Below are 27,056 nucleotides of genomic sequence, written 5' to 3'. Positions count from 1 at the left end.
CAAGTGCAGTCCTGTACGTTATGTAAGAGATTACAGCCAACATGATGGTCTGTTATACAGAAATACCTGATGAGGCGGAAACTAGAGCTGGGCGATATTGCAAAAAAAAAAAAATCTCGATTATTTTCAAATTTATTATGATTCTCGATTCCGATTGCGATTTTTGTTTGTTCTTGTACACTGCCTGGCCAAAAAAAAGGTCACCACCTGGATTTAACTAAGCAAATAGGTAAGACCCTCCCATTGGATAATTACTGCATGGGTGATTATGTTTCAGCTGGCAGCAAGTTATTTAACCCTAACCATTGCAGTGAGTAGCTTCTCATTAGTTCAACAACCATGTTCCACGAACACATCCTGTGGTCGTGGAAAAGATGTTAATCTGTTTCAGAAGGGTCAAATTATCGGCATGCATCAAGCAGAGAAAACATCTAAGCAGATTGCTGAAACTACTAAAATCGGGTTAAGAACTGTCCAACTCATTATTAAAAAGTGGAAGGACAGTGGGGAAACATCATCTTCGAGGAAGGAATGTGGTCGGAAAAAAATCTTGAATGATCGTGATCGGCGATCACTTTAACGTTTGGTGAAATCAAATGGTAGAAAAACTCCAGTAGAACTCATGGATAAGTTTAATAGTGAAAGTAAGAGCATTTCCACACACACAATGTGAAGGGAACTCAAGGGATTGGGACTAAACAGCTGTGTAGCCTTAAGAAAACCACTTGTCAGTGAGGCTAACCGGCAAACACAGCTTCAATTTGCTAGGGAGCATAAAGATCGGACTCTGGAGCAATGGAAGAAGGTCATGTTGTCTGATGAGTCCAGATTTACCCTGTTCCAGAGTGATGGGCACATCAGGGTAAGAAGAGAGGCGGCTGAAGTGATGCACCTATCATGCCTAGTGCCTACCATACAGGCCTGTGGGGGCAGTGCTATGATCTGGGGTTGCTGCAGTCGGTCAGGTCTAGGTTCAGCAACGTTATGTGCCCAAAGAATGAGGTCAGCTGACTACCTGAATATACTGAACCACCAGGTTATTCCATCAATGGATTTTTTTCTTCCCTGATGGCACGGGCATATTCCAAGATGACAATGCCAGGATGGATTCATCGGGCTCAGATTGTGAAAGAGTGGTTCAGGGAGCATGAGACATCATTTTCACACTTGGATTGGCCACCAAAGAGTCCAGACCTGAACCCCATTGAGAATTTTTGGGATGTGCTGGAGAAGACTTTGCGCAGTGGTCCAAATCTCCCATCATCAATACAAGATCTTGGGGAAAAATTAATGCAACTCTGGACAGAAATAAATGTTGTGACATTGCAGAAGCTTGTGGAAACGATGCAGTAATCAAAGCTAAAGGCGGTCCAATGAAATATTAGAGTGTGTGACCTTTTTTTTGGCCAGGCAGTGTATAATGCCATTGAAAAAGTGCAAAATAGTAACAGCACCACCTATAATTATCCTTTCAAGGGACTCAAACTTTAAGCAGTCAGCTCAGCTTTGATTTTGTCCTCTTATGATGGGGGGTGGGGGTGGAGGTGACATGGACCCCTTCTAACAATATGGACTACAATTCCCATTCTCCCACGGACTCTCACGTGACTATCAGCCAATCCTGATCGGTCCTCAGGAGTTTTGATTCAGTTCAGCTGTGTTCAATTCCACGACTCTTATTTAAAACTGTTCGTGTCTTGTTGTGAAGTTTTGCTGACTGTGTTTGCGTGCATACCGAGCGGTCCTTGTTTCTGAATCTAGCGTTACTGTGTATGACCCTTGTTGTCTTCCGTTTACTGTTTTTGTCTGCGCCCTTTGATTCTCTCTGCCTGTGTGATTATCCTCTGATTTTGCACGCTGCCTGATTTTGTCTGATTTTAGATTGCCCCTTTAATATTAAACTTTCCTTGATATATATTCTGCCTCATGACGTTGGTATTTTAATTAAAATATAAAGTATGTAAACTTGTACAATCGTGATTGTTACATTTCTTTTTTTCTTTTTTTTTCTTTTTTTTTTTTTTAAATGCATTTTCTCCAATTGCTCAATTGCGTTCTTCCTCTGTCTATGCCGATCTCTGCTCTGACCGAGGAGATCGAAGCTAACCCACGCTCCCTCCTTCACGTGAGCAGCAAGCCGCATGCATCTTATCACCCACACATTGACGAGTGTTGTGCGTTGTGTACGGAGGGACACACCCTAAGAGCACTCTTTCCTCATCTCTGTGTAGGCGCCTCTAATCAGCCAGCAGAGGTCATAACCGCACCATTCTGACAGAGAGAGACCCATATCTGGCTTTTAGTTCCACCCATCTGAACAACAGGCCAATCGTTGTTCATATAGCCACTCAGCCTTGGTCGGTAAGGCAGAGCTGGATTCGATACGACGTATTCGAGATCCAGCTCCGGTTGCAGCACGTCTTTTTACTGCTGCGCCACCTGAGCGGCTGATTGTCACATTTCTAACATCGTGTGAAAAAGTTCATTCGAATTAACCGAATTAATCGTGAAAATCACCCAGCACTAGCAGAAACCAAGATCACCATGTTGAGAAGCGGAAGGTTTGGCAGCAGTTGTCGAGTTTGATGTGTGGCTACTTGAGGGTATTAAAAAAGTAGTTTTAAGGATGTTTTACATAGTGGTGGCTTAAAATAGATACATACACTATATGGGTAGAAGTGTGTGGACACCCCACCCCCCTCCCCACGGCTAAGAAAACAGAAAAGTATGCTTTTCTATCCACCTTAAAACCAAATCAGTTTAACACACACAAGATTCTCCAGACGTTTTTATATTAGGTGTAAGGTCAAGCCAGGACATTGCCTCCTAATTACACTACATACACTACAGTGAATTTACAGTATTACAAGAGCATTTCCCAGATTGCCTTGCGAGCTTTTATTGTACAGTATTTAAAACTTCAAGTCTCAAGGACATCTGTATGAACGATTGTCTAAAGGAGCAAAATACATGGACTTAAACCCCATGCTGAAAGGCATTTGTCCAAATAGACAGATGTTATCCAAGGAACACAAAAACAAGTATGCCATGAATTAGAAGCTGCTGAAACCCAGGTGTCACAGTCCACAGTCCTCAGACAAGCAAGCTTTGCCATGCAAAAACAAGCCAGTTTAAGGATTTGCACATTAAAGCTGGATCAGACAAAGCAAATCCCACCAAAACTGGAGCTGCAGCCAAAAATGTTTGCGCTGGCACGGTTTGCTGCCAGTAGAACTGGTGCTTTGCAGAAAAGTTGAAAAGATGAAGCATTTTGGATGCATTTCTGTTTTTTTTTTAAATTTTATATTCATCAAACAGCTCTATCCTGGCCAGGTTTGCGCTGGTTTGGGTTCCATCTGGAATAGGTTGCCACCTTGTAGAGTTTCGCACCCTTCCCATATCCCAGACGTAGCCAATCAATTCCCTCTGAGAATATGTGGACTGTAATAAAAAGTCAGGTTTGTGGCCGCTCAGGTGGCGCAGCGGTAAAAACGCACGCTGGAACCAGAGCTGGGATCTCGAATACATCGTATCGAGTCTCGGCTCTGCCTGCCTGCTGGGCTGAGCGGCCACACGAACAACGATTGGCCTGTTGTTCAGATAGGGGTGGGATATTAAGCCGGATAGGGTCTCTCTCATAACTAATGCGGTCATAACGACCTCTGCTGGCTGATTGATGGCGCCTGCACAGAGATGAGAAAAGAGCGCTGTCAGGGTGTGTTTCTCCATACACAGTGTTGAGCTGCACTGCACTCGTCAAAGTGTAGGTGACAAGTGACTGCGTACAATGACTGACCCTGCGCTCTGACCCCAATTTCCCACCTGTATATGTATATATGACAAATAAAGACATTCTATCTATTCTATCTATGAAACATGTGGAACCTGTGTCTACCTGTCCTGTCAAGGATGTAACCAAAGTGTAAAATATGACATTAACAACATCTGCCATGACTTACACATTCCTCAAAACTGTAGGTAAAAATTTTATCATACTCATGTACTCGTGTACTCATGGACATAAGTCTATACACTAAGTGCATTACTTGCACGACTAATAAAACACCTTTCTGTATGGCGTCTATATGTGGAACAGCATGCTTTTCATAAATTATGAATCATTTACTGTAAATGGATTATGGCCTGCTGTTGAGAGAAACACAAAGCATGTATATCTGCATTATGGCTGTCCAGTCTACAGTATCACTGTTCCATTTAATCAACCATTTATTCAGTACCCATTTGACATAACATTATGACCACCTTCCTAATATTGTGTTGGTCAAAACAGCTAGGCATGGACTCCACTAGACCCCTGAAGGTGTGCCCAAAGCATCACACTGCCTCTGCCGGCTTGCCTTCTTCACATAGTGCATTCTGGTGCCATGTGTTCCCCAGGTAAGCAAACTGTGATCTAAAAGAAAACACGATTCATCAGACCAGGCCTCCTTCTTCCATTGCTCCGTGGTCCAGTTCCGATACTCACGTCACGTGCACATTGTTTGGTTCAGAATGAGCACCCTGACTGGTCTGTGGCTATGCAGCCTTAAATGCAACAAACTGCGCTGCACTGTGTATTCTGACACCTTTCTATCAGAAACAGCGTTAACTTCTTCAGCAATTTGAGCTACAGTAGCTCATCTGTTGGATCGGACCACACAGGCCAGCCTTCGCATCAGTAAGCCTTGGTCGCCCATGACCCTGTCGCCGGTTTACCACTGTTCCTTCTTTAGAGCACTTTTGATAGATTGACCACTGCAGACCGGGAACACCCCACAAGAGCTGCAGTTTTGGAGATGCCCTGACCCAGTCGTCTAGCCATCACAATTTGGCCTTGTGTGTGACATGGTTTGGTGTGTGACAGTTCCCTAATTTGGGAGGTGGGGGGTCGGATAGGAGACGAGCAAGCCAGATCAAAAAGAAGCCTGACTTTGAAGTGACTCATCACAAAGCGGACTCAATTACATTAATTGCCGATTAACAGCAGGCTCCAGTCGTAAAGGCTCAGTCAAGTCACACTTTGATCTGAGATTCAAACATGAGGCAACTTACAAAGTTCCAAAGAGGCCAAAATGGTAAGCAGGTTTACGTACTGCTGAACACGTGGGCAAGGTGGTGGGTGCCGCATTGCAGCATTGTTCCTGAGGACCTGAGTTTCTGTGAGGAATTCTGAATGTTCATTTGATTCCCACATTGAATCAGATTTGGTATCGTTGATTCCTTTTACCTCCCAGAACACACATAGGACATATCTGCTGCTCCGAACTGGCCCTAAAATTAAGTGATTGAGTTAATGTGTAAGTGTATCTGTATTCCAAGTGTCCAGCCAAGCCTTTCTGTATGTTGCTGGACCCACCCTGACCCTAAATGCACGTAATGAATGTTGTACATATACACACGACCCCCTCACTAGAAGAATGGGACAAAAGGGCTCCTACTTTTGGCACTCTGCAACAATCCACAGGGTCACATGACATGTCTTTGCTCTGTCCCTTGTAAGCTGAAGCACTTAGCACTCAAAAGGTTGCCTGGGAATGGCTTGAAAGGATGTGGTGTCCTTCACGCATGATTAATATAGCTCTGTTTGCCTACCCAAATCGGTGGTTGTGCTGGTGAGCTACAATATATGACCAAAAGTATGTGGACATTTACATCTGTGCTTGTTAGACAACCTTTTCCAGCCTTCCATGCAGCTCTAAGAGCTTGACTGTAAGCATAGAGAGGTCCAATGTTGGATGAGAATTAATGTTCCAATTAATCCCGACGGTGTTTACAGGACTTCTTTTAGATCAAACTTGACAAACAGGGTTTAATAACGTTAGCCCACTGCAGCTGGGATCCAGGGTTCGAATCCCCAGGCATCTACATACACACATGATTGGCTGTGTCTGGAATGGAAGGTTGTTTGGCCGAATCCCAGCGATGAATTGGCGTCCTGTCTGGGGTGTGTTACTGCACTGAATTAAATAAACTATCGTAACGATTATTGAACAAATTAGCTATGAATCAATTGAATACTAAATCAATCATTAGTTGCAGCAATACACTGCACTGCACTGTGTTTATACATGTGTGTTTTAGATAAGGAATCACTTACCAGCTAAACACAGGGGATTAACAGGGGTGTGGGGGGGGGGGGGGGGGGGACTGGTATGTAGGAAAGTACATCAGGGGATTTGGGGACTGGTATGTAAGAAAGTACATTCACTAAGGCTCATGACCCTGAGTGCTCTGTGTTTGAGATTCAAACTAGTGTGAGAATCTGTGCAGTGAATGCACTGGCTACAAAACAGTAATGCTATAGCGTGATGTATGTGTCATGTGAATTTAGCTAAACAGGAAGTCCATGGTTTACCATATTGCAGACAGAGATATACCCTCATGCATGGATGAAGGCCTGTACAAATTTGCATGTGAATGCTGTGTGATCCAGAACATGTGCGTGCATGTGCGCCTGCTTAAGCGTGTACACGAGCAAGCTGTGTCCCACTGCACATGTGATTACGGGCGTGCGTGTTAACATACTGTGAGGGGTTGTGCAGGCTTGCATCACACCCTGTTCTAACAAGTGGATTGAACTATTCCCGCCAAGCCTTGCATGCATGCGTAACATGAAGCATACAGTCATACAATCCCTATAGACAAAACAGCTTTTTTAAACATGGTACTATCATGGTAAAGCTGCCCATGTGGGAGCACAATGGTGTCTTGATTTGGATTGTTTCAGGATAACACAAGTCTTAATGCTATTTAATTTAAAAATCACTATCTATAACTGTTATGCCAGCTGTGAAGTATGGTGGTGGAAGTATGAAGCTCTGGTGCTGTTTAATGGTGGCTGACAAGGTAATTCTATTTTAAAATGACCTCTCAGCAATGTTTGCAAACTTAAATGGCCTGGACACAGCCCTGACCTCGACCATGTTCACAATTTTCAACAATTATCCAACAACAACATCCATCCAAACAGTCATGTGTCAAATTTTTGTGGGCAAGTAAAGGCTGCCAGGGCAGCAAAGAAGGGACAGATTATATATTAATGCCTATTGTTGTAATGTGATATCTATGGAATGTGAGAGCTATGGCTAGACAATGCAACAATATACACCAATCAGCCATAACATTAAAACCACCTCCTGGTTTCTACACACATTGTCCATTTTATCAGCTCCACTTACCATATAGAAGCACTTTGTAGTTCTACAATTACTGACTGTAGTCCATCTGTTACTCTGCATGCTTTGTTAGCCCCCATTCATGCTGTTCTTCAATGGTCAGGACTCTCCCAAGACCACTATAGAGTAGGTATTATTTGGGTGGTGGGTCATTCTCAGCACTGCATTGACACTGACATGGTGGTGGTGTGTTAGTGCGTGTTGTGCTGGTATGAGTGGATAAGACACAGCAGCGCTGCTGGAGTTTTTAAATACTGTGTCCACTCACTGTCCACTCTATTAGACACTCCTTCCTAGTTGGTCCACCTTGTCCTCATCTATTGCTGCTGTTTGAGTTTGTCATCTTCTAGACCTTCATCAGTTGTCACAGAATACTGCCCACGGGGCGCTGTTGGCTGGATAAATTTTTGGTTGGTGGACTATTCTCAGTCCAGCAGGGACAGTGAGGTGTTTAAAAACTCAATCTGCGCTGCTGTGTCTGATCCACTCATACCAGCACAACACACACTAACACACCACCACCATGTCATTGTCACTGCAGTGCTGAGAATGATCCACCACCCAAATAATACCTACTCTGTGGTGGTCCTGTGGGGGTCCTGACCATTGAAGAACAGCATGAAAGGGGGCTAAAAAAGTATGTAGAGAAACAGATGGACTACAGCCAGTAATTGTAGAACTACAAAGTGCTCCTATATGGTAAGTGGAGCTGATAAACTGGACAGTGAGTGTAGAAACCTGATCGGTGTATATTAACAGATCGCTGTTATACCCCTTTGTGGGTATAACAGACTTAGTGCCTGTTTAGTCAAAATACCATTTATGAGGTGGGCATTAACGGTGGATAAGAAGGCCCCGGCTTACAATCGCCATTTGAACCAAAGGTATTTAGTGCGGTTTGGATCAGCTGAGCAAACCATTGGTGTTCCTCTATACCAAAAGTATCAAACCACATCTTTTACCTCATTGTGCACAGTCATGCTGGTCATGCTGGTTGAAAAAAACCACCTTTCCATAAACTGTCCCCACAAATTTGGAAGCATATAATTGATTTTTTACACTTTGATTTCAATGTGTGGATAAACCCTAAAGTCAGTCATTTAAAAGGGTGATCACATACTTTTGGCAATACAGTGTATATCGTTTCCATGTTATAAAATAAAATGACCCCTATTAGAACCCAAAAGAGAAAAAATTGAGAAGTGACAGCAGTCTGAGTAAGCCATGGCTCGAGATGCCTCGCAGCTCTAGAGCAATTTCATGCCCTTATAAACACTGCACTGCATGCGAGATGACCGAGAGTAAACGTGGGGGAGGGGAAAGAGGGGTAAGGTAAATGAAACCGAACAAAACGCACACCTCCAGCCACAGAAAGTCAGCTGTAAATCTAGATCAGTACCGCAGCCTCAAACCGGTGTCAAAGCGCTGATAACGTTACGTGCTTAAACCTGTTCAGCCACTTTCTGAGAGACTGAACAGGCACTGAAAGTTTACAGCGCGAGCAGGGCTGGAGTGCTGACGCTGCACTTTTTTTAAACACCGGCTCACATATCAGCAGAGCTGCCCTGGGGTCAAAGCAAAAACAGGTGAGCAAACACTGAAAGTGTAGAGAATTGTGATAAAGAGTTTCAGATAGCGAATGGAAACCTGGCCCGCACGCCTTAGCCGCATGCTCAATGTAATCCATCGCGAACTATGGAGATCGGCCTGCGGACGGTCGTGCGGGGCCAGACTTTTACTCGGCGTGGATTAGAGTCTGAAGAATCTGTTGGTTGAATTTGATTTAAAGGTGGGTTGGAACGAAAACTTTAATTACTAAAATAACGGCTGTGTCTCAAATCATACTGTACTGCATTAAATGGTACACTATATGAAGAAAATGTTATTTTATTCTAATTATTAAAGTCATGTGTTTTAGCCACATCAAATACATCTTGGTTGAAAGAAACTCCAGTTGTCAGCATAGAGCCCTGACCTCAACCCCACTGGAACTTTAATTGAGGCTTTCTTGGTCAACGTCAGTACCCAGCCATACAAATGCTCTTTTGACTAATTGGGAACAAACTAGTCTAGTGAGAAGCCTCAGATATCTGAAAATACACTATATTGCCCACCCATCCAAATAATTGAATTCAGGTGTTCCAATCACTTCCTGCTTCTACAAACATTTGTGAAAGAATGGGTCGCTCTCAGGAGCTCAGTGAATTCCAGCATGGTACTGTGATAGGATGCCACCTGTGCAACAAGTCCAGTTGTAAAATTTCCTCGCTACTAAATATTCCACAGTCGACTGTCAGTGCTATTATAACAAAGTGGAAGTGATTGGGAACGACAGCATCTCAGCCATGAAGTGGTAGCCACGTAAAATGACAGAGCGGGGTCAGCGGATGCTAAAGTGCACAGAGATCGCCAACTTTCTGCAGAGTCAATCGCTACAGACCTCCAAACTTCATGTGGCCTTCAGATTAGCTCAAGAACAGTGTGTAGAGAGCTTCATGGAATGGGTTTCCATGGCCGAGCAGCTGCATCCAAGCCTTACATCACCAAGCTCAATGCGAAGTGTCGGATGCAGTGGTGTAAAGCACGCCGCCACTGGGCTCTAGAGCAGTACAGACGTGGTCTCTGGAGTGACGAATCACGCTTCTCCGTCTGGCAATCCGATGGACGAGTCAGGGTTTGGCGGTTGCCATGAGAACGGTACTTGTCTGACTGCATTGTGCCAAGTGTAAAGTTTGGTGGAGGAGGGATTATGGGGTGGTGTTGTTTTTCAGGAGTTGGGCTCGGCCCCTTAGTTCCAGTGAAAGGAACTCTTAATGCTTCAGTGTACCAAGAGATTTTGGACAATTTCATGCTCCCAACTTTGTGGGAACAGTTTGGGGATGGCCCCTTCCTGTTCCAACATGACTGCGCACCAGTGCACAAAGCAAGGTCCGTAAAGACATGGATGAGCGAGTTTGGTGTGGAAGAACTTGACTGGCCTGCACAGAGTCCTGACCTCAACCCGATAGAACAGCTATGGGATGAATTAGAGCGGAGACTGCGAGCCAGGCCTTCTCGTCCAACATCAGTGTCTGACCTCACAAATGCACTTCTGGAAGAACGGTCAAAATTTCCCATGAACACACTCCTAAACCTTGTGGAAAGCCTTCTCAGAAGAGTTGAAGCTGTTATAGCTGCAAAGGGTGGGCCGACATCATATTAAACCCTATGGATTAAGAATGAGATGTCACTCAAGTTCATATGCATGTAAAGGCAGACGAGCGAATACTTTTGGCAATATAGTGTATCACAAACAGGTCACTCTGGACCTGTAAAAGGAAACTTTGTCATAATTTGTCTTTAATTTCATCGTATCGTGAACCCAGTATCGTGAATCGTATCGCATCGTGGGTAGAGTGTATCGTTACATCCCTACAAAGTGGTATTAAACCATCTGAGAATACAAACTGAAGCAGAGTTTTCAGAGTTCCACAAAAAACAGGCTGAGTAAAAGCTAAATAATAAAATGAAATTAAATATACCTCGAGAGTCAAACCTGGAATCCACCAATGCTGAAGACCCCAACACTAACACTATCAATCTCTCTCTCACTCACCCTTGTATTGGTTGTATTGTTTTCTTTGTCCAGATCTGCTTAGCTTAGCTTTTTTTCCACTGAGGTTTTCACACCACAAGATATTTTTTGAATTGTTTTTTGTAAACATGGTACACTAGACGACACATTTTCCATTGTATAAAAAGCCTAAAGAAACAAATAAAGCTATGACATTTACATTCATGGCATTTAGCAGAAGCTTTTATCCAAACTGACTGTAAGTGTAAATTAGGGATGTCCCGATCCGATCTCAAAGATCGGAATCGGGGCCGAACAAGGCATTTTTTAACTGATCTGTATCGGCTTTACTAAAGCCGATCGTAACTCCGATCCTTTGTTTTACGTCAGCAGGTCCGCTGTGTGTAAATACTTTAAATTGGAAAGTGAAACAAGTCCAACAGCGAAGTGTAATGTCTGCAATGCGAGCGTTTCACGAGGCGATAGGAGCAGAGCTTTGTTCATTACTGTAGAATTTTACTATTTATATGGTGTGTGAGTCAAGGATCACACCGGTTTACAAAACAATAACTTTTAATCCCAGTATGAAAACTTCAGGACCATAACATACAGCTCTTACAAGTTTACGTGTTACAAGACTGAACGACATCTCAGTATCAAGCACTCTGATTGGCTTAGTTATGTAACCGAGCGTGGTAGTGATGCACTTGCTTAATGAAGAAAGAAATACACGGTATATTTACAAATTGTCGGGAGCATAACACTTTATTAACTTCTTCTGTTACGGTACCGAATAGCAGACAGCTAGTCATCGCGTTAGCCAAGCACGCTATTTCATGCACTATGGAAGCCCCAAAGGGTCAAAACACACTCACTTGTGTAGAAACGTCCATCAAACCATTGTCACAATACAACCACAGAAAAGTTTGTTACAGTTACAACACGGCAGGCAATTTTTTTCCTACAGCACTGCAGAGCTATTCAGTTGTACTGAGCTATTGTTCATGTCAACATATACATTGGATTAATTTGAATAACTGTAATGTACTTGAAGTGTGCACTGTGTAAACAGTGTTATCTAGTTCTTATCTAGACAATATCTAGAAAATACAAGTATCAGTTTGAGACTCGGTATCGGATCGGGATCAAAATTAAAGATCGGGATCGGGAACAAAAAAACGTGATCGGGACATCCCTACTTACAATTGTTATTAAATACAATGAGGGTAAAAGGCCTTGCTCAGGGGCTCAACAGCAGTCAACAGCGGTTGTACGGCCTGAACCAGCAACCTTCTAATTACTAGGCCAGTACCTTAATCACTAATCTACCACTGACCATTATACAATACTGTACAATGAGAAATGTCCAGACCTTCATAACATAAGATCCTGCAGGTACATAAACAAAGGAAGTTCTCTCACAAGACGTGACCCACTAAAACAGGACTAAAGTAACTGAGAGGCACGAGGCACCGAAACGGAGAGAGAAAAAAAGAGATACAAAATGCAAATCAAAAGTGAGAATCACAAACATCAAGATTAACCATTTGCATCATAGCAGCTATTTTAATATCAGCCCACACAGTCAGCTCAAACACTGCCGTTTGGTTATTGTTCACCAGGCAGATGAATTACAATACTTGAGTCAGTAATGTCCTTCAACGCTGTCAGCTTTTTTTTCCCTCCCCCTGTTCGAAGTCATTTTTTCAATACATCTTTTCAGCACTGCCATCTCTGTGTGGCCGGGAGCTTTTGACACAGAACGCTGGCTTTATTATAATCAATTCGTTTTTAATCAAGGACAATTTAGCTTTCTTCGCTTAGGGAGGAGAAGGAGGGTAGGAGTAATTGGAAATGACAGGTTGTGGGGAAAAGAAATTAAACTTTCAAAAGCCTTGGGTCAAAGTGTGTCTCTGAGGGGGGTGGGGTGGGTTAGGCAAGGGAGTACAAGAGGGAGGGGAGGGGTGGTATTTGTTGCAAAGAAGAGTTGGGATAGATAGCAAGTTGGCCGCCGCTTTCACTGGGTACGATTCACTGGGCGAAATGCAGGAAACACCACGGACAGGTTGCCAGTTCATCACAGGTCAAACACACACACATAGCTAGGTGGGCATTAGTATCTCCAGTTAACCTGACTGCATGTCTTTGGACTGTGGGAGGAAACAGGAGCACCCGGAGGAAACCCGGAATTCCACACAGACACAGAAAGAACATACAAATTCCACACAGATGGGACCCAAGCCGCTCCACTTGGGAATTGAACACAGGATCTTTTTGCTGTGAGGCGACCATCCCATGCAGTTGCATATTTAGGACCCTTAACTGTGAATTGAGTTACATTTAGTGATTACAGGGTGAACTTTAAAACACTGGAAAGATCAATTTACTTCTTAAGGCCACAACAGTAACCCAGAGATGGGGAATCGAGTCGCACGTAAGTCGTACACACGGTGACTTCAGACTCGACACGGACTCGTTTCAAATGACTCGGACTCGTGACTCGCATAAAATGACTTGTGGACAACAAAAGTCAGCAACATTAGTTAGGTGTGACAATTATATATATGAATGATCCGACATCATTCTGATCGTGTCATTTTCTGCTCTCTAATAACGCTCGGGCCGTTTTAAACCGCAACACACGCAATGGGTAAATGTTCCAGCCAGCTTCCGGCGTAGTGATGAAGCGTCACTCCCTACTTAAATTGGTGGAATACCCTACATAGTGCACTTCACAGTAACAGATAATGTGAATGGAATGCGCCTACAAAATTGGCGCTAATGATTGTAAGAACCGCATCTGAACCAATCAGACCTTCTGATTTTAATTGTTAGTAAATGCTGTTATTTGCGTGTGTTTGCAGTGTCACACAGATGATTGGCAATGAGATGCTTGATTGACTTTCTAACGAGTTCGTGTTTTACTTCACAACCGGGAAAAGTTTGGAGGTTTTTAATTATAAGCACATTTACAAAATAACGGATTCTATTCCTAATGGGAAACACGGTTATAAATTTAATAGCATCTGGAAGAACATAAGCTAAGGTAAGCAGTGTTATGGATTTTTTTTTTGCTGTGTTTGGGATTTTGGCCGCTGTGCCGTAATTTGCAATGAAAACAAAACATCAGTTTTAGCTTTTAACTGGTACCTAGGAAAGTAAAACCGCAAAATACAGTTGCTAATCTGTTGTTTTTGTCCGAACTTACATATTATTTGTTTATTTCTACGCTACATTTCCAATATGTTTTGTGTAGATTATATTGACTCGTGACTTGACTCGAACTCTAGCCTAAAGACTCGTGACTTGACTCTGACTCGTATTTTGTGACTTGTGAACATCTCTGCAGTAACCATTAAGAGCGGTTTGACTGACAAAAGGGATGCAAACAAAGAAAGGAGTCCAGCCCAGACCTGTGCTTTTAAGAAACTGTGCTGTTTTTTATTGTAATAGTAAAAAAAAAAAAAGCATAAAAAGCATAAAGGTTTTACTGCTTCTCCCAAACATGTCTGACTGATGATTTAATGTCGCTAAAATGATCACACTTAGCCACTGGTTGACAGATACTCCACACCCATGAAGTTTCGATCACACCACAAACTTGCTGTTTGCATCAGTTTGCGAAGTGGGAGTGTTCAAACTGGGATTAGGAGCTCGGTAATGGAAAAAGTTGTGTTGACAAAAAAAAAAAATGCTGGTCGGTCAGGAATTTAGCCATATTACAACACACTCTATGGAACACAAGTTTGTTGTGCAGATGCATATGTGGTTATCATGAAGGGCATCTGCCACATAGTTATCACAGAGCATGGGGAAAGGCAGGTTAAACAAATTTTGGGTGGGTTGATGTGGGAGGGCATAATTTGACTACCCATTCCAACTAATTATTTATGAATATTTTCATTTGCATGGAAGAAGTCTTAAATGGAAAATCCAAAAATGTGTAAATTGTTGTGTAAAAATGGTTTTACTGAGGTAGGGAGGTAGAAAAATACACCATATTGATACTTGGCCTTGGAAACATCTGGGTAACTTTGTATCTATCAGACTGCACATTGAACTGCCACTTTACACTCTGGAAGTTCCCGTGATAACACACCTGTGCCATCAAAAAACATGTCATACTGTATCGGTGACTATCTACCCTTACCAATCAACCACCCTTCGTTCTGTTCTCTTTTTCCTGTCTGGCTTACACACACGTGTGCTTTGTGGTCTCAGTGCCAGCCAGAGTTGGTTCCCACATCACCTCCCCCACTCGTGACCCTACACCACACATAGGCAGCATTCTAATTGCCACCGATCATATGATGGTATGTATGTAAACATCATTTACTCTAGCATTATGAGCATGGTTTTAGTCACAGTGCCACTGTAATGATACTAGATGTAATACCCTGAATGTATCCCAATAGGGGTGCAATTATGCTCATGTACATGCTACTGAAACTGTGTACCACCTGACCATAAGCTGGCTGGACATCCAAACCCATATGCCAAATCCTTCTTTTCAGCTACAGACTCTACTCTTCTAAATAGGCTTTCCATTTTTACATTTTGTCTGTGATAAACCATTTAAGAGCTCACTACCAACGAGGTGTAGAGTAGATCATTTGGCAACGCAGTGATGAGCCACACGCTGTAATGAAATGCAAAATCAATACAATATCTCTCCCACTTTCAACTCTACCACATATACACATACACCGAAAGTGACGGACTATTAGGAATCCCAACGACTATTAGGAGTCATGCCACGTTACGTAGCTCCCAGGATTGGTAAACTTTACAGACCTTCACAGAATGTAATGCAATTATGATACAAGGTGGCACAATGTGAATATAAACCTTGACGCATCTCAATTCTAAATATACCTAACATCCTATTCCAAAGCCAATTAATGTATGAATTATTGTGTATTTTCCCTGCACCCCCTTTTGCAACTATAACAGCCTCCACTCCACTGAAAAGGCTTTCCACAAACGGTGTATCTTTGTTTATTGGTAAGGTTGGATGAGAAGGTTGACATTTACCGCATTCATCAGACGCCTTTATCCAAAGCGACTTACAGTACTGTGACAGTATACAGTCTGAGCAATTGAGGGTTAAGGGCTTTGCTCAAGATGCTCATGGTGGGGCTCAAACCAGCAACCTTTCGATTACTAGTCCAGTACCTTAACTGCTAGGCTACAACTGCCCTAGGATAACAAGGCAGTGCACACTTGGTCAGTCACATGGTCAGTTGACCACGACAGGATTTTTTTAGTTGCTGACCAAAAGTGTTGATTGGCCCAGCACTTGAGGTAACTCCCTACATATTTATTAATATCCCAATGCTGCTGGCCAATACTGATCAATAATCAGGCAGTGTGTCCTTGTTGTAGCTATTTATAAACTACCTTTCAGTAATCTATTGGGATTTCTGTGGGCGGGCACAATATTTACATCGGATAATGGTTAAAATATAAAAAGGTATATATATAAATTATAAAATAAGGTACATTTTTCTCATTTTCCTCTGCTGTATACAATCCACCTTAACCAAGAAGAGCTGCGTACTATCACTTGCCCTTCTGACATGCACACAATCAACAACCGCTTCTTTTCACCTGCCAGGGACGGGGTCTTACAGAGAGCAGTAGTGTAAAGAGTCACTCACTACTATCTGTGAATCAACCAACCCTCAAAGCAAAGACCAAGTTGTAGAATCCATTCGACCCTTTCTTCACTCGGATACAGCTCGGCTGGTCTGACTTGCTCCATCAGGCGGCACATGAACCACAGGAAAGATGCTAAAGATGATTTGTCTCAATCCATCCAATAGTCTAGTGTGCTCAAAAAAGTGAGTTAAATATTGGTGAAGATTTGTGATTGGTACATTTTGTGATATTTGGGACACAACAGCTCTCCTCTGCTTCATGTGTAGTGGTAGCTCAGTGGTTAAGGTACTGGACTAGTAATCAGTAAGCTGATTGCTAGTATTCATACATAATTGCAAGCAGTTTGGGCTTTATTAGCTGTTTCTAATCACTAGGCTTTCAACTAACCATTAAGCAGTACCTCTACATGACTGGTCGCCAGTGATTTCAAGCATGGTCCAAATTAGCCGATTATTGACTGTGGGAAAATCGGTACACTAAGCGCTTCATACCACACAAGCGCCTGTGATGGACATGCGCCGAGTCTACTCTGCTGGAAAATCAGGCCGAACATGGAGTAGTGTGCACTAGGCATTAATGGTAACTGGAGGTTTACGAGCACTGCAATATCACCTACTCTGTGAGTCCAACCCCCATCCCCCTCTTCTGCAAGTGCAGACAAAGGAAAGTCCTTCACCAGCCATATATGCTCATTAGTCTGGACAAAGACTCGTCCCGTTTTATCTCGTGTGGACAGGGAATGAAATATGTCGATCATTTATGTCTGTGTGCCTCCTTTTTAATAAATCTACCTTATAGACCAGGAGCTGTTCACCAATTAATGCTTTTTAAGGTAGACGTGTCTTAAATGGGCATTTCTAATCTTACTATTACAATAATTAAAAGCACTATAGTGTAGCATTTAATGTTCCCCCACATGAATAGAATTAGCTGTATAGCTAGTGGGGTGTTTTAGCTAGTGATACCAGTCAGTAGCTAATTTGTCTTCCTTCTTGTATGTGTCCAGACTTAATTTGACATGTGGGCAGAGTGCCAAGTCTATAGGAAGCGCTCTATGAAGGAACTTGTTTGGTAATAGACAGGATATTTTCCTCGATCAGAATTTTCCATATTAGACTGCGGCTAGACCATATGGTCAAAAATCAGTGGACACTTTTATATATAAGAAGATCAAGTCATGCCAATGGTGTTCAGCAGGCTTAAGGTTAAGACCTCACTACGTAAACAGGGGCACAGTCATGCCGAAACAGAAAAAGCCCTCCCACAAGCTACTGCCACAAACTAGCATATCATTTGTATCATGTAATTCATTTTACACACCTGTGAGCAACTGGGTGTGGCTGAATTCAATAATCAGAAGAGCTGTCCACATGTTTTAGCCATATAGTGTATATAGATACACCGATCAGCCATAACATTAAAACCACCTCCTTGTTTCTACACTCACTGTCCATTTTATCAGCTCCACTTACCAGATAGAAGCACCTTGTAGTTCTACAATTACTGACTGTAGTCCATCTGTTTCTCTAGATACCTTTATAGCCTGCTTTCACCCTGTTCTTCAATAGTCAGGACCCACACAGGACCACCACAGAGCAGGTATTATTTATGTGGTGGATGATTCTCAGCACGGCAGTGACACTGACATGGTGGTGGTATGAGTGGATCAGACACAGCAGCGCTGCTGGAGTTTTTAAATACCGTGTCCACTCACTGTCCACTCTATTAGACACTCCTACCTAGTTCGTTCACCTTGTAGATGTAAAGTCAGAGACGATCACTCATCTATTGCTGGTGTTTGAGTTGGTCATCTTCTAGACCTTCATCTGTGGGCAGAGGACGCTGCCCACGGGGGCGCTGTTGGCTGGATATTTTTGGTTGGTGGATTATTCTCAGTCCAGCAGTGACAGTGAGGTGTTTGCTATGTCTTATCCACACACACTAACACACCACTACCATGTCAGTGTCACTGCAGTGCTGAGAATGACCCACCACCTAAATAATACCTGCTCTGTGGTGGTCCCGTGGGGGTCCTGACCATTGAAGAACAGGGTGAAAGGGGGCTAACAAAGCATGCAGAGAAACAGACAGACTACAGTCAGTAATTGTAGAACTACAAAGTGCTTATATATGGTAAGTGTTATAATGTTATGGCTGATCAAGGTCTTCTTTTGTCTTGTGGAAGTCTTGTAGAAAGCTTTTCCAGAAGGATGAATGCATATAAATGTCCACTGTTTTGGAATGGGATTCCCAACATGCTCATGGTTAGGTGTCTATGTACTTATAGACTCTACTTTCTTGTGTAATATTTTATGCCGTGTCAGATATGTTAAATAAAGTACTAAAACACTACTAATAAGCAGTTTTATTACTCGTCCTTACCTCCTACACTACTTGTGTCAACAAAAATGGCAAAAGCAACCACATATCAGCCAAACACAAAAATACCATGTGAGACAAATGTATGACAAAAGTCCACTAGTGGCGGATGCACAGTGCTAACCACAAGCATCCTGCGTTCCACCTGTGGTTTATGATGTGTGTCAAAACTCAAGATTCCAGACTGTAACTGGTGTAACATTAACATAAAGTGTCTTTACATGTTGTTGTTGTCTTGTACATGTTGTCTCTTTACCCAAAGTACATTCCTTTGAGAAGAAATCTTTATTATCTTTGGTATTGTCTAAGATCAATGCTTACCAAGTGCACCAGGCACCTAAAACAGGTTTCCATTGTGCAATTTAAGTGGTCCTATAGGATCACTACCTCCCCCATATATGAGATTATTCAAAAATATATTGTCTGATTTTATATGACACATTGTGTGATATGTCATGTGTAGGGATGTAACGATTCACCACAAGACAGTTAATAACCGATTCATAAATTTCACGATTCGAATCGATATTCACTTTAAACAGCAGAGGGCGCTGGCGCTATTCACTTCGCCTGGTTCACGTCACTGGCGCTATACGCCTGGTTGCCAAATTCGGGGTTTTTCAGCCAAATTGGGCTTAATTCAAAATTGTTTTGCATAGCTTGTACCTACCTCAGAAATAAAAGGGAATTTATTATTTAGATAAATAAAAAATAATCACAAAACAGTATTTCATTTTCTTTTTTTTAAGAGAAATAATAAATGGAAACTTTGTCATTTGTCTTCAATTTCAGTCTAGTCATATCCAATTACCCAAATGTATTTCTCTACCTTATCTGCTGCTAACCTCCATTCTGACCAAAGAGAGTGACTAACACATGCCCCCTCTGACACGTGTGCAGTAGCCCACCACTTCTTTTTCACATGCACAAGATGGGTTCATATAAACATCTGTATCGCACACAGAGAGTCACGCACTGATCTCTATTATCCCTCCATTCTCAGCACTGCAGTGACAATGACATGGTGGTGGTGTGTTAGTGTGTGTTGTGCTGGAATGAGTGGATCAGACACAGCAGCACTGCTGGAGTTTTTAAATAACGTGTCCACTCACTGTCCACTTTATTAGACACTCCTACCTAGTTGGTCCACCTTGTAGATGTAAAGTCAGAGACGATCACTCATCTATTGCTCCCTTCTGCATTCCCAACCCTTTTAAACCACACAAAATAGTAATGGCACTAAAGTTGTGTACTGACTTGACGTGTGTTTGGTAAAAAATAATGTGAATTGGGACACAGCCATTGAATAGAATATAGAATGCTTTTATTTGTCATACAGTATGTACATGTACACTTGTACAGTACAATGACATTCTTTTTTCGCATATCCCAGCTCATTCGGGAGTTGGGGTCCGAGAGCAGGGTCAGCCATTGTACTGTACCCCTGGAGCCAAGAGGATTAAGGGCCTTGCTCAAGGGCCCAACAGTGGCAGTCTTCATTAACCTTAATGACTTTTTTTTATTTAGTTGTGTGGTTAATGCATGGTTATGTTGGGCCCATTACAAGTAAATGATCTGGATGCCCACCAATAAATTCTGGTGGTTCTAAACACCACCCAGCTCACTGTTTGCTGTGTTTGTTGTGATGGATTACAGGTGAACAATGGTTCTTAATCTATCAGTATAAATAGCATAGCATGAAATCACACATTTTGTAGCTGAGGTTTGTGACCCGACGTCAGCGTTAGTCATCCTCCGTGCGCTCTTTATCCTCGAGAGAACAGGTCTGCCAAAATCCGTGTTTAGATTGAAACCTTTTGTTGGCGCCTGGCTAATGATGTCATTCGGTTCACTACAAAGTCACACTGAGTCACGCGAGCTGCACTGAGATGATTGTGCTCCACTACTAAGATGCTCACGCATACCAGAACATGTGGTCATGTTGGGTGTTTTTGTTTTGGTTGTTTCGGGTCTTTAATTACACATACTTAAATTAATATACACACCAGCTATAAAATACTGTCCATTTGTTTTTTAAATGTACAAACAATGGTAGCCAAAAGTAGACTATCATACCATGGTTGAGTCTGGTTAAAATATCATTTTATTAGTCATTTGTTAATACAGTGGTACCTTGTAACTCAACATCCCCTAAACTCATCAAGAAATTCATACCTTTGAACTCAACGTTCCCCTTAAACTCAACAGCAAGGCGAATTTGCATTTGTGTGAAATAACTATCAAATTCACTCTGAAAGCTCCACATGTATCTGTGTTTATCTGGATTTTCCTCTGTTTCACTTTTAAACGTGTGTTACAGCTCGAGGTTCTGAGAAATTGTGAGAATCAGCTTTTTTGTTAAAATAAAGCTTAACATGGGTTAATGTACTAAAAGAAGGAGAAGAACACTAAACTTCTCCTAATTATTAATGATTATAAGTTCTCTCCACTAATTAAGAAGCATAAGAAAACAAAGTTAAGGTAAAGTGGCGGTTTTATGGTATTTTTTATTGATTTGAACTGTTTTAATTGTATTTCAGTGTTTTTATATTATATTTGTGTTATTTTCAGTATATAAGTGTCAAAAACAACCCCATTATTTACATTAGACTAAAATCTATGCAGTTCCACAGGACCATGGAACACCATTTTCCATACATTCTTATGGAAAAAAATACCTTGAAACTCAATGCCACTCCCACAATTCATATTCATATTAGACATTTCCAGTTTCCCACTGAAGTTTCTTTCTCGTATGCACTACCAACACTGGACTGCAGGCTTTATTTCTTCACCACTTGTGTTGGCACTTTAACCACACAGTAGGTGTAGGTGTTGCATGGCCAAAAAAGTGAAATCTCTTATCATGGTGTCGGGCAAGAAAAAAGCCCCTGCTCATTAATCAGGACCTTAAATCTGATATTGCTTGAATCTTATAAAGCTTGTTTGCCTAATCTAATCTCCTCTAATGCTGTCAGTTAAAAATGTCATTTAAATTCATTTCCAACAACTAAAACTTGATTTACATTGAGAGCAGAGCTACAGTAGTTACAGTGTAAGAGCGCTGATTTGAAACACACCAATATGATTTCTTTCTATCCATTTGTTTTTCAATGTACAACCAATGGTAGCCAAAACATAAAGAAGGCATTTTCTCCCTATTTTCCTCCCCATTTAGCGCACTCAATTTTGTCTTCCGCTGCTGAGAGATACCAGATTGCATCCAAGGAGAGCACGTCGCTGTACACGCCTCTTCCTGTTCTCGCTCGTGCTTTCTGCACAGGCGTCTCTTCCTCCAATCGCCCACCCATCCACACATAGTCCGGCCCCCACCCTGCAGATACGGTGGCCAATTAGTATCTGCTGCAGGCACTGCCAATTATGCCCACCAGATGGCGCCCAGCCGACCGGTGGCAACACCGAGTTTCGAACCGAGGTGTTCAAAAACTTGGTGCTGGTGTGCTAGCGGAATATCCCGCTGCGCCACCTGGGCGCCTTCAAACAAGTGAATCTTGATTTACATTGAGAGCAAGAGCTACAGTAGTTACAGTGTAAGAGCGCTGATTTGAAAAACACCAATAGAGTTTCTTATCTAAGGTTCATAATAAACAACAAATCTATTACAAGTTAAAAGCTCAAACGGTGAAGCTTTTTAGCTTCAGTATGGAGTCTGAATGCATGTTATGTGGATCTGTGTGTGTGTGGTTTTTTTAATCCACAAAATAATGTGGATATTTTGCATCATGCCCCAGTATGAAAGTAAAACTCTGCTTATCATCCTAAAATAACTACACCAATGTTAACAGGATGAGCTTTAACACACTGACTGCATCTCTTAGGTGCTATTTGATTAGCAAAAGTAAATTCTACTACATTGATGATGCTGAACTGGTTCTGCTTATGGTAATCATGACCATCTTACATCTTACTGTTCTACAGTACTGCCATGTTTGCTACATTACGCTGTTTATTAATTAGTAATACGTGTGACTTGTTGATCTATGTTTGGTTTGGTTGGCAGGGAATGTGGTTTACACATGACTTTCTATTTTAAAATGTATGCATTTTAATCTTAAGACTGTATATGTGCATAAAAATACTTATACACTCTTATTTAAATGGTAATGTACTGATTTGTTTTTTTATCCCTAATGTCAATAGAGGAGGTACTACACGGGTCCATTTTTTTCTCAGAGGCCAAGACAATACAGAATCATAACAATGCATCTAGGCTATTTACAGTATAGATCAGTTAAAGATTCAATACAGTCAGTTTTAAAATGTATATTTCAAATGGTATACTCTCTGTATTGATAAGCCTTACAGCCTATAATACAATTACAATTTTTATATTTATTGACAGTGTACAGTACTGAGCTGCCTGCACACATCATGACTTGCATTGTTTTCTTCAAGCAGCTGGAAAGCAGAACAATAGAAATATACCAATATGGTCCATGTGCTCTTTTTATGTACACTCCTGGCCAAAACCCAAATTTATTTTATGGTCTTAACAACAAATCATTGGTCAGAAAATTAGAAAGAATAAGAGAATGGACTCCTGAGTCATGTGCCACCATTTGCTCATCATTGCTTGTTAGTACAGTGAACTGTTGTATGCAAAGATGCAAAGTGTTTGAGATTTTGCAAAATATCTAATGGCTGTTTTTTTTTATTGAGATTAGTGCAATTTTGGCCCTTTTCATACCAGGAGTGTAGAGTCCAAATCAGGTGAAGTAGAAAGTTCTAGAATTGCATTTGATTTTATGGACAGGTCTTCTAATTCCTGCAAAGTAATTATGAGTTACTTCAGCTTGGAAGGTCTTGCATTACATATGCAAATTACATACAGACAAATATCCTTTCCTAACCAGTTATAGTAACCAGTGATACCAGTCTGATACATACAGGCCCATGAAAGTCAACAGGGGAAATCTTACAAATAATATTTTTGTATGCATTTTTTCCCTTCAGCTATAAATCGCCATCATATCATGTTCAATTTTATATTCCGAAATATCTTCTGGGTGGCACAGTGGTGAATTACTCTAGCCCACTACTGCTAGGATCCAGGGTTGGTGCATTGCGCCCTGTGTTTTGGGTTTGGCCAGTTTTTTGCCCAGGACTATAGGTCTAGGTACAGAGGTACAGTGGGGGGATCTATTGTATACAATATAATATACTGTATTTGACCCAGTATTAAAACTATGGCACTCAAGCCTAAATTCCATTACATTAATATATGAAGTCAACAGACTGTGTATTGTTTGTATTCTAAACAATGGAAGTGTAAGTGGTCCGAATGCTCTAATTGTGTGCCTTTTATGGCATTTATATGTATTTTATGTTCATTTTATGTTGTTTAGCCTAGAAACTGATGAATACCTGACACAGATGAGAAATTCACAACACTGCATCCGAAACAATTGTCTTATGTAACAGTTTTAGATTAAGTAAAATGTAAAATGTATAAAAACATATTATTTACAAGCCGTATAGCCTAAACCAGTACAGATCTACTGATTGGATGTATTTATTGACAGTGTAGAAGTGCTGAGCTGCCAGCCCAAATCAAAACCTGTGTTGTTTACATGCAACTGGCAATCAGAACAATAGAAATCTACCAATCTGGTCATTGTGGTCTGTAAACATACATTTCCTGAGCATTACACCCTAGTGGAAATTGTTATACTAAGCAAGTGAGTCGAGCAGCTGCACTGGATGCGCGCCTTGTGCGCGTGTGCGCGCGCCCATCCCGAGAAGCTCGTGCATGCCAGAGCATGTGGTCATTGTTATTGTTTTTGTTTGGGGGGGGGGGGGGGTACTGCGTGATGCTATGCAAATATGATCAGCTTAATGATCCTAAAAACTACATTCAGCTCTATTTTGACATTTTTACTACATGCCCCCCTGGGGGTCCTTGTTTACCAACGACATTTGGAAACATTCCACATTCCCTTGCTTAACAGCACCCCACGTGCTTAACGGTTCCACTCTGCCATGCGTAATTGCCTGAAGGATCCAGCTTAATGGGGTGTACAAATGTACCACTTACCTTCCATCCAGCAGAGCTGTTGCTGTCCCCTTTGTCCTTGAAGTAGGGCACACTTCTGACCATCCAGTCGTAGATCTGAGACAATGTGAGTCTCTTGTCCGGGGTGCTTTCGATGGCTTTCGTTATGAGATCTGCGTATGACAGGTTCCCCCATGCGTTCCTGCGCGATGAGGACTTGCGCGGTGTTTGCTGTTGCGCGCCCTGTCCGTTCACCTCCGTGGAGAGCGTTTTGTTCTCGATCTGGCTTTGGGAAGCTCCTGGTGACCCGGTGAGATCCTGATCTCCTCCAGAGTTGAGTCCATCACCATGATCAGTGGATCTCATGGCGTCCTGCACGGCCATCGCGCTGTCCTCTTCATCATCCTCTTCTTCAGGGATGATGTCCGGCTCTGTGGCTCCAGGTTTCACCGAGCTGGACTCGGGCAGGGGCCAAGTGCATGATCTGGGTCGCTTTTGGGGTTCAAAGTCAGGGTCGATAGCCACGTCCAGACCGGACAAGGGCTCGTTGGGTGTCGATTCAGCCATCGTACCTGGTGTATAGGTGTATAGATGCACGGAATAAAACTCAGTAGATGACAAGAAGCGCGCTGGCCATGAATGCCATGAATGCGCCCGCACACTAGAGTTTTTAGAGTATTTAGAACAATGCGCACCTTCAATGAACAAAACAGCTGTCCATAAGAGTTGCAAAGGTACCCACAGATGTTGTCCCTGTGTTAAAACAGCGATCAGATCCTGCTGTATCCGTTTCGACTGATAATGCAGCTATATCTCCAGCGCACTTCGCCAATAGGCATGTACCAAGCCGTGCAACGTCACTAAAACCATCCCATTCAGTCGGTCACTCAATGCACTAAGACTAGCCCAAGATTCGGATTAAAATGCACCTGTACAGACCGCGGATTTGCCCGATCGCTCAAATGCTCATTTGCGGAAAAGGCGCAATCTGCTGCACAAACTACTCAGTCAGTACTACTCTCTCCAGTCTAACTCAAAGCACTGGCTGAGCAGACTCACACAGTAAGAGATGTACTTAGTCTAAACCCGTCATCCTGCCCCCTTTTGCGCATAGGATCGCCTTTTAAAGGGCCACAGCGCACAATACAGTAAAAGCGCACGCACAAGGGCATGTTCAGACAAGCCTCGTGTGATTGCCAAAAATAGAGCAAGCTGTGCAAGAATGAAGACGCTTAAATGCTCGCAATATTACCTCTGGACTCTCAGATATATATATACCAAACTCTCCACTTCACACACAAGTTCCAAGAAATGTTATTATTCGTGTTTTGTTTGAACTAAAACGTGTGCTGGGAATAAAATAGATTAAATCGATAAGACTGATATAGACTGACTAACAAGATACAAACAGATCAATAGAATTAGAATAGAATAGAATAATAAGTCGAGTTATTATGTATATTTCGGTATAAGTAGCTCTGTGTTGGCCCTTTAATCAAAATATGACGACACACCTTCTTCAAAGAGGTGACGTCATTAAAATTGAAATAGTGAACTATTACTTACAGCAAACCAGAATAATGTTATTAAAACTAATAATGTATAAAATTCATATTGGTCATCAATATTTGTATTTGAACCAGCTGGAAAATATGGGGACAATTATTTTATTAATACAATTAAGAAACTTACATTTAAAATGTACATAATTTACTTTATTAGGTACACTTATCTGCTACACACATTTATTGATTATTATATAAGCTACACCTACCACACAGAGGACTATTATGTCTATACAATTACTGACTGTAGCCCATCTGTTGCTCTGTACACTTTGCACCTCTCTGTTCCCCATTTATCAGTCGAAAGGGACCCCCATGAACTGATAATATTTAGGTAGTAGACCATTCTCAGCACTCAGACACAAGCGTTTTGTTTGGACTAGAACGTGTGCTGAGAAAAAATGGATTGACAAGACTGATATAGACTGACTAACAAGATACAAACAGATCAATAGAATTAGAATAGAATAGAATAATACGTCGAGTTATTATGTATATTTCGGTGTAAGTAGCTTTGCACTGGCCCTTTAATCAAACTATGACGACACACCTTCTTCAAAGAGGTGACGTCATTAAAATTGAAGAAGTGAACTATTACTTACAGCAAACCAGAATAATGTTATTAAAACTAATAATGTATAAATTTATATTGGTCATCAATATTTGCATATGAACAAGCTGGAAAATATGGGGACAATTATTTTATTAAT

At 41.8% G+C, this 27,056-nt stretch overlaps 1 protein-coding gene across 1 annotated transcript in view; it reads right to left on the bottom strand.

Moving 5' to 3' along the window:
* The window catches only part of foxo3b (forkhead box O3b), a 69,147-nt gene extending 43,338 nt beyond the window's left edge, over positions 1–25,809 (bottom strand). The window contains exon 1 of the mRNA XM_063001913.1: positions 24,824–25,809. Within this exon, the coding sequence (XP_062857983.1) occupies positions 24,824–25,348 (525 nt within the window). The 5' untranslated portion in view covers positions 25,349–25,809. The remainder of the gene's footprint in view (positions 1–24,823) is intronic.
* Positions 25,810–27,056: the final 1,247 nt, after the last annotated feature.

The sequence above is a fragment of the Trichomycterus rosablanca genome, chromosome 9 (genome assembly GCF_030014385.1).
Source record: "Trichomycterus rosablanca isolate fTriRos1 chromosome 9, fTriRos1.hap1, whole genome shotgun sequence".
Lineage (NCBI taxonomy): Eukaryota > Metazoa > Chordata > Actinopteri > Siluriformes > Trichomycteridae > Trichomycterus > Trichomycterus rosablanca.
This window is presented reverse-complemented; position numbering and strand designations above follow the sequence as displayed.